This window comes from Pelecanus crispus, chromosome 1 (genome assembly GCF_030463565.1).
Source record: "Pelecanus crispus isolate bPelCri1 chromosome 1, bPelCri1.pri, whole genome shotgun sequence".
NCBI classification, from domain to species: Eukaryota; Metazoa; Chordata; class Aves; order Pelecaniformes; family Pelecanidae; genus Pelecanus; species Pelecanus crispus.
Window position 1 is genome coordinate 139596101 of NC_134643.1, and position 8664 is coordinate 139604764.

The window sequence follows — 8664 nt, forward strand, 5'->3', positions numbered from 1 at the left end:
GGGGTAGGGAAGAAGAAAAGCGTAAGGTGGAAAAGTTTTGAATTCTTACTTCCCACAAACCTTTGGAAAATAGCCTTTAATCAGAAGCAGAACAAGAACAAGACACACAGCTATATAATATCCCAAAAACTTAAACTGCACTGACATCTTAAGCAGAATGAGAGGATAAAAAAAGCTTCAGGGTACAACAGATAAACAATCACATCAAAAGCACTACTGTGTTAATGAGATGGTGGCTTCTTTCTTTGAAAAATATTCTTTTTTTTTCTGAAAAAGCAGATTAAAACAAGAAAAGTGACAAGATGAATAGTGGACACTGAGTGGTTTATAATGTAAGGAAAAACACAGATCACAAAACCTTCAGGTAGCTTTCTCATCACATACTGAGGACAGGCAAGTTATTCTCTGGTAAGAATATTATATACTGTCTTCTTGGAGAGGGCTTTTGAACCATATGCTATCACTCTAATTTAAGTGAGCACACACTGATTAAAAAAAGCCAGAGAATCGTGGGTTTTAGAAAATGCTTAGGAATAGCAAAGCCAATTTGAAGCCTCTCTGCTTGTTATGTTTACACTCACCATGGCTCATATCTTAAAACCGTGATTCAGCAGAATTGGAAGCAGTTCATTAAGAATCACTTTATTCAGCACTGATTTTGCTAAAATCAGTGGGGCTAACATGAGTGCTGCAAAGGTCACTTAGAGGAGCAAGCAATCAAGAGCTTGAAGTAAAGAATGCGCACAGCCAGTAGTTGGACAAACAACCCCAAAACACAAATTTGATATGCAAATTCTCAAAAAAAACCCTAAGTCAGCTCCTTTGCATAGGTGGCCTGGGCCATCTCTCTATTCAACATGTACCTTACGGTATCTTTCTGTTTCTTTTGGGGTTCTGGTATCTGTAACACAGGGTGTTAGAAAGGGGGAAATAATAAACAAAGACAAAAATAAAGCCTTTGGAGCAGTTATCAAGCCTTAACAGCTTCAGTCCTAACAGATGAAAGTTTGAAGCAAGCAAGACAAAGGAGCGCTTTACCGTAAACCATACACTTTATCATGTGTTTCAGCCTTAACCACGTCTGCAACTCCCAATACCTGCAAGACCAAGAAACAAGTCACCCATGCAGTGGTGACGAGGGGCAGCCCACAGTACCCTCCGCCCCTCCCTGGGCACAGGTGGGGCCTGGATCTCCACCTGCCCATGAACAGCCTATGCATGTAGCAGTGTGCTCTGTACCCAGCCACGTCCTGAGCCCCAGCAAGTCACCTGGGGCACCTCACTCACCTTTGTTCCTTCTGTCAACAGACACAGTTAATAAAGGTGGATAAATCATATCTACAATGAGCAGCTGTAAAATTCTCTGTTAATATTATAACGAAAACAGAGATTAACACTGTTCTTCCAAATCTCAGACCTAGCACTACTATTTTCTTTCCCACTCAGGTAGAAAAGCTGAACTGCGGTGCACTATCAGCATGTAGAAGAAGTAGATGAAGTGAGCAGTGTCTGATTTTCTTTGAGTTTGCCAATTCCTTCCCAGGAAGTTGAATGACTAAAGCAGATATTTTTTCAGAATACAGTGGTAATGGAAAAAAAAAATCAAAGGAAGGACTATTGTATCATCTGCCTTGGCTTTGGAGCAAGTCTCAAACATAATTTCTTTTTCTGCAGAGCACAGAGAGCATTAGGCACTCTAAAGTATTTAAGAGAGAAAAATTGCCGTTTCTAATGGTTGTTATTAGAACCACTTACGGTTTTGATGGTGATTTTATCCTGCTATGAAAGTGTCTTGTGCAAATTTTAATTGGAAGAACCTGTGGCTGGACCAGATGAAAGAGAAAGGACATTCTCCTGCAATTCAATAAGAAGGGGATAGCCTCCTTTTTAACTCTGCTGAGATTAGATCTATTCTCAATCTGTTCAGGGAAGTCATGTTTGTTTTCTGGACTTAAGAAGTCATTTTCAGTCTGTCCTTCTGTTGAGCCTGACCTCAAAAGTAAGTTTTGTCCAAGGATCCCAAAATACTTCAAAAATTAAAGGTTATTATTTGAATAACTGAGCTTTAATTGAGATGGTTTCTAAAGATTTATCTCCAGCAGTTTAAACTTATTTCATTTTTAATCATTCACATACTGATACATGTTTTGCAGCAAAATCTAGAACAAATTAAATTAAAAAGTGGTCCAGAACTGCCTCAGGGGGAAAAAAAAAAAAAAACCAGAAGAAGAAGAGCAACCTCTTTGAAGACAACTTCTTTGATTACACCTGCCCTAAACCAACTAGACACATTCTTTCTGGATAATCACATCTCATAGTTTAAGAAAACATGCACAGAAAACTGAAAATTGGAGTCTGTAAGACTACCATGAGAACAGCTTAAGGGCAGTAACATATAAGAAAGCATTCTGAGCACCTCTGAGTATTCTCGTAAGGACAACAGGCATCTGTCTTGTCTTATATCTCGACTCACTGAGTAGATACTGAGCAGGGTCAACACTTACAGGATCAAATTCTTATTACAGTATTTGGGAAATTAAACCTCAGTCCCAGGATGTGCCATAGGCTGTAAACATCACATTGAAAATTAACTTTCTTCACATCAGGTTTTTCAAACAGAATCTCCATATTACTTTGATTTTTATCCTTACCTGAATCAGGATGAGTATAGCGATCCAGCATGAATGTAAAAAAGTTGGATAGCTGAGTACGGAAAAGAAAAGAACAAACACATACTGATCAGTTTAGGGGATCCAACAAGCATTAACATTCTCTTTCCTTACTCAATTACTAGTAATTTCTCATTTAGGGGGACCTAAGACACTACTCTATGTTCCCATAGCATCAGCCTACCGTAATGACACAACTTATGTCCTACTACAAAAATGGCTTACTCCCTTCCTTCTTTGCTGTGAATTAGCAGATTGACACTATATGAATACATACAAAGTTCCATGGCTGTATCAATGCTGCTGACATTTTTGGGTGTAATTCATCTTGCCCATCATGCAGACTATTTGCCTAGACTTCCTTTGTAGTCAATAGAAAGAAACTGCTACAATGCACCAAACTGACTTTAGACACCGGTGCTAGGGTGAACACAAAGCCCTAGAAGTTCCTAATTCCCTGTATTGACCCTAAAGGAAGCCTCAGCTGACATGCTGAGACATTGATATCTCTGTTGCACGTATCTTGCCTTACAGACATGGTTAAGATCACCATAGTGGGATGACCTGCAGTCCCTGGCTAACAGAACTGTTCTAACCTAGATATGGTTGTACGGGCAAAACAGTGTCCTGCTGCTTACATAGTTTTTTTAAATATATATATATACACACACACACACCCACATCCCCCATACACAACTTAATTAGTTCATGTGTGAGGCAGGGAAGCAGTTCTATTATACAGGACACAGCTTTGTAGGTAGAAATAACCACATACTCATTTTGTTTGTGCAGCTTCAGTCCCCTGGGGATAACATAACTGCTTGTACAGGAAGAATTGAAGATTACAAACCTGTAGCTGATCTTGTTCATCAGCATATTCGATTGACTGAAAGATACTCAGAGAATAGCGACGCCTCATCTCTAGCCGGGCCATTGTAAAGCGGGTACCAATTCTGGATGAGGATAGCAGCTCTAATGACTGTCAAAACAGAAAGCAATGGAGCACACATGGATGCAGTGTAATCTACAATGAAAACACACATGCTACCTTTGCAGAATTTTGAAGACAGATGACAAATTCAGTCCATTGTGCACAGTCGACTTTAAGATGAAGCTCTGTAAAACTGAGACTTAAACAGTTTTTTCTGATAATGAATACATGATGCATTTACTGTTTCTGTCTTTGGGGACTGACTTGCTCAGGCCTATATTGTAAGAAACCTTCCCCATTTCATTGTCCTGAAGACAGTACTCAGGTAAGAAGTTAGCCATGTTCAGCTGATGGGCAGTATGTGGGTTTGAGTAAGGTAAGGAAAGGAAGAAGAGCAGTTTGGCCTACCAACAAAATTTATTTCTTTACCAAACTGCAGTAAAAAGCTTCAGACTGCAAGCTGTAACACAAGCATTGTGTAATGACAGAGTTTGTAACAGCCTCTTTTAATAGAAAGTTTTTGCCTGCACAGCTGTATCAGCAAGCCAGCAAAATTCAAAACTTAGGGTAAAGTGTTAACAAATGGTATTGAAGGGCAGAATAGATGCTTAAATAATTGTTTAAATAGACATGCCAAAAGGCACACAGCTATATCTTTGGCTAGCTTGGTGAACAAAGGAACACTCCCCCCAAGAATTCAATGGGACATGTCAGAAGACTGTTTTGGACTATGTGCAGAATACACATCCCACGCAGCACTTTAAGTTGTGTCTACTGTTGTCCCAGTCTAGAAAACTGCTGGAAACTTTGCTGAAGGACAGTTGCCAAGACTGCAGCCTAGGGTGAAGGGCCTGCTGCCTGCAGGCCGCAGACACGCCACAAACAGATCACACTCCCTTAGCTGCTCACACAAAAATTTATCAAGCAGAACAACACTTGGTGTCATGAAGAGGTCCTGGGGTGGGCACTGCCCTGCAGGGAGAGCTCCTCACACCTACGTCAAGCAGTTAGTGCTGAGTGAACAGTGGCCACCAGCAAGATCTGTGCAGGGGGACAGGAGCTCCAGGAGCTGATGCCCGCCTGATCCCTCCCCACCACACTGCCAATCCCCCCTGCTACTCCTGGTACCCAAAGGGGAACAGCTCTCAGGAGCCGGGATGTGAAACCTGGGTGGCAGTAGTACTGCCAGCAGGAAGGCAAGAGGAAAGGCGGGCAGGTGTGCCCTCAGCGTTAACAGGTGATCACTGCAGCTCTGATAGACTTGGAGGGAGGAGTGAAAGCAGAAGGCTGGAGGGGCTGTGCTCAGCCTGAAATAACCATGAGCTTGGGAGAGGAGGAACAGATGAGCTCAGCAGTAACTTCTGCTCTTGCACAGAGCTGTGACTCTCTAGTGCTTTAAGGATGCTTATCTAGAAAGATCAACTAACTTGAGAAAAGCATTCCTCAGCCACTTGTTAACAGTTTTTTTAAGATCAGCTAGAGAGGAATAAATGCATGTTTCAAATAGTTAGGGCATATGTAAGTATGGATTTATCATCCAGAGGAGGACACCATTTACTATACAAAATTGGAACAAAATGCAGCTATTGCCTTGAAGATGTAGCAGCTGAAACAATGGCAAATTCAAATCTAGCCATTTGCTCAAATAAAGGTCAGAAGTATGAACATACTTAGGCCCACAGAGCACTAACAGGGGCGGTCAAGAGGCATTACATGCATCACTGCATAACAGTGAGAGGAAGACAGAGAGCAGGGGTATTGGATCCTGCATCTGTCCCAATGCAACCACATCACCACCACCATATCCTTGCCTGGCAACACAAAATAGAGTAAGGTAGGAGGCTGCTTTCAAGAGATGTCACATTTACTCACTTAAAGTTGAACATAATTCTTTCTTGACAGGTTCCTTACCTCTTTTTCCCTGTACTCTCAACAGGATACCCCTAAATAAGTAGACAGGGCCAGAAATGTCAAGCCTTTGCCTCCAGCCCTGCAGCTAACACCTCGCTTGAAGGAGTTTCCTAAGGAACTCAACCCTGAATAGCTCAGCATAGGACACAGAAATTTATGCTTCTGATCTTGGGAGAACAAGTCAAAGCAGCTGCAGGGCAACTCTATTGAAGGTACAAGGACCAAAGGAATACACTGATCTTATCTCCTGATGTTCCCAAGAACTAGAGCTCATTTCTGAGCAGATGAACAGACGAACAGGACAAGCATGGAAACAAAACTGAACTGTTCTCCTGAATTCCAGAGGTTGACATAATCACCACAGCACAGTACTGCAAATTCATGAAAAAGAAAAAAATAGGAAACTAAAACCAACACTAATGTCTTAACACGAATATGCTTATATTTTATTACAGTTGTCACAATGAACAGCTGATACTGAAAAAGAAAACAAAACAAGAAATAACAACTGACAATCCATACTAATGCTTTTTTTTCCCCCTGCAAAACAGCAAAGAAAAGCTCTGTACTAGAGGGACAACAGTTTACACCAGTCAATTATTTTAGCTGATCACAAACACCAGGGATTTTGAGACTAGGATGAGTTGCACCTCCTGAGTGAGAATGATTTTTTTTCTTAAACTGACAGTTATGCAGGTAAAGAAAAATCTCCACGGAAAAGCGAGTCCATTAATAAATGTGTAACATTATGGAAGCTTTTTAATAAAAAATGCTTACAGGTGCCATAATAGCACATTGTTTGCTTATTTTACCATTAATAAGTATACAGTATAGTTAAAGTGGTAAAGTTTTCTAGTCCAGACAAGGCCAGAATCAGTAAAGACTCCCATCCTACAGATATCGTATCTGTCCTAGAAAAATCTTCCTGCCTGAAGGAAACGTAATACTTACATGACTAAGAGCATCCTTTGTACCCTACATAAACTCTGAGATATCTCTTATTTTCTGTCCTTTCTAGAATTCCCCACCACCACAGACCTGAAAGCCTGACACATCATGGCAAGGCTGTCATCAGCTTTTCTGTTTAGAAGAGTACCTAAGGGGCAAAGCACAGCCACCAGCACAGAAACTGATTTCCAGCATCAGAACCATTAAACTTCCCATTAAAGCTCCCCTGGTCTGCTTAATGGTCCTGAGCACTTATTAACATGGCACAGTTCCACTGATATCACATAAGGCATATATATATCGACCACTATGGTTAATGTTGCAAATCTAACATAATATTTCCTGTCTTTTTTTTTAATTGTACTTATTACAGTGCTGTTATTCTCAGGACTGAATCAGAACATGATTTTCACACTAGGCTAAACTGCATTTGTAAAGGAAATTGTTATCTGTTGCAGAAGGTCTCTACACCAGCAAGTACCTGCTAAATTCATGTTATTATTGCATTAGAGGGATGTACAGCCTCAGGCAGCAGATAGAATGACTGATAGCATCATTTGACTACCGCTGAAGTGCAGAAAGAATATCGTCCAGCAACTGGAGGGGACAAAACATTGTCAAACAAGCACACAAAATTATAAGCCAGCTTTGGGGTAGCAAAGCCTGGCTCCACATCAGTGTGTATTGATGCCTGTAGACTGAGAAAGAGTACAGCTCCTCATGCCCTCTCCAACTTTTTGCACCCTCAGAAATATTCCCAACTAAATCACCTCCGAGGCCTTGCAAGGCACATATATGCATAGCATGCAAACCCAAAGAGGAAGGACCGCTTCCCAGTTACAGGTCTGGGATTCCAGATGTTTCCATTCTACTTCCACTGCTGTGATACAGCACTGCTGCTGCTGTGACTGCCAAGTAGTGCACACAAGGCTGAGGGATACTCTTAGACCAGTCAGCTTGGATCCCTGTAGCCATGCCTAAGTGCTCCTGCTTCTTAGTCACCAGTTTCCTGTGGCTTGTGTCCTGGCTTTGTAGCCAAAAAGAGCCTTCCTTTTCAACCATGGCTGTTTAGCATAATAATCTCCTAAGACTATGCATGGTGCCATGTAACATGGCTCTCAGCAGACCAGTAAATTGTGCTTTAATGACAAACCTTGAAAGAGAACACAAAGGGTCTGAACAAAGGTCTGAGCCAATATTGGAACCCACCTGCCTGTGCAAAGCCTGGTGTGTTTGTACCAGGGTGCGGTATGATTAAAAGCAGGGGGATGATGCATTAGTTTTTTAGCTGAACATTTAACCAGGTACTGTGGAGACTTACAACTGACAGGCTCAGTGACTGTCAGGGAGAATTTCAGGCCAAGCACTTGGTATGGCAGAAAATTGATTCTGAGAATCATTGTAATAGCTCTGCTTTATTACACTTGTTTCATAATCGGGATCACTCAGCAGCAGGGAAATTGAGGCAGTTTGCCCAGGAATCCTGTGTTGTGAAAGGCCATAAAAGGTCCCCGTCAATACTTTACCCCATAGGCTTTGCCAGTGACAGAGTGAGCACAGACACATCTGAAATTTAGCTTCTGTCCTAGATGCTGTGCATCTTTTCCAACCCAATCTGTGAATGTTAAAGGTCGTCTACAGTTGCCTTCTGAGCTTAGCCAGCACCTAAAAGCTATGAACTCTTTTTAAGAAGAAAATAATTAGAAAAGAACTTTCTCTGAACAGGTATTTTGACAACAGGACTGGGGGGAAAAGTTACCTTACAATCCTTTTCTGGTGTTATAGAGAGAACAACCATTGACCGTGAAGACAAAAGCAGCACTCACCTTTCTCTGACCTTCTGTCAGCTACAGAACTGCTGCACCCCATGGTTCCAGTGATGCTGCCCATCAATTTTAATTGCTGCGGATATGAAGCGTGTTTCTCTCAGCTGTTAGCATTACACACATTTCCTGTGTTTTTCCTTCAGTGATGAGGATTATACCCCTCTGGGCTCCTGGGCTCTTCCTAGCACTCCTAACAGGGAGAGGATTGGGAGGGAGGGAGAGGGAAAAAGTGCTTGACAACAGAGAATCTGAAGTACCTATGGCTCGTAACAAATTACTGTACAGCATGTCCTACACAAACTGGACCGGATGAACCATACTAGGTTTCTTTTTCACATCTGATCACTATCAGCTTGCATTGAAGACAGATGAACTCAGT

The 8664-nt window shown here is 41.6% G+C and overlaps 1 protein-coding gene across 1 annotated transcript in view; it reads right to left on the reverse strand.

Annotated features, from left to right (window-relative positions):
- The window catches only part of PPEF1 (protein phosphatase with EF-hand domain 1), a 30031-nt gene extending 21682 nt beyond the window's left edge, over positions 1 to 8349 (reverse strand). The window contains 4 exon segments of the mRNA XM_075721837.1: positions 2652 to 2703; positions 3520 to 3612; positions 3614 to 3648; positions 8286 to 8349. Of these exon segments, the coding sequence (XP_075577952.1) occupies positions 2652 to 2703; positions 3520 to 3612; positions 3614 to 3648; positions 8286 to 8349 (244 nt within the window).
- Positions 8350 to 8664: the final 315 nt, after the last annotated feature.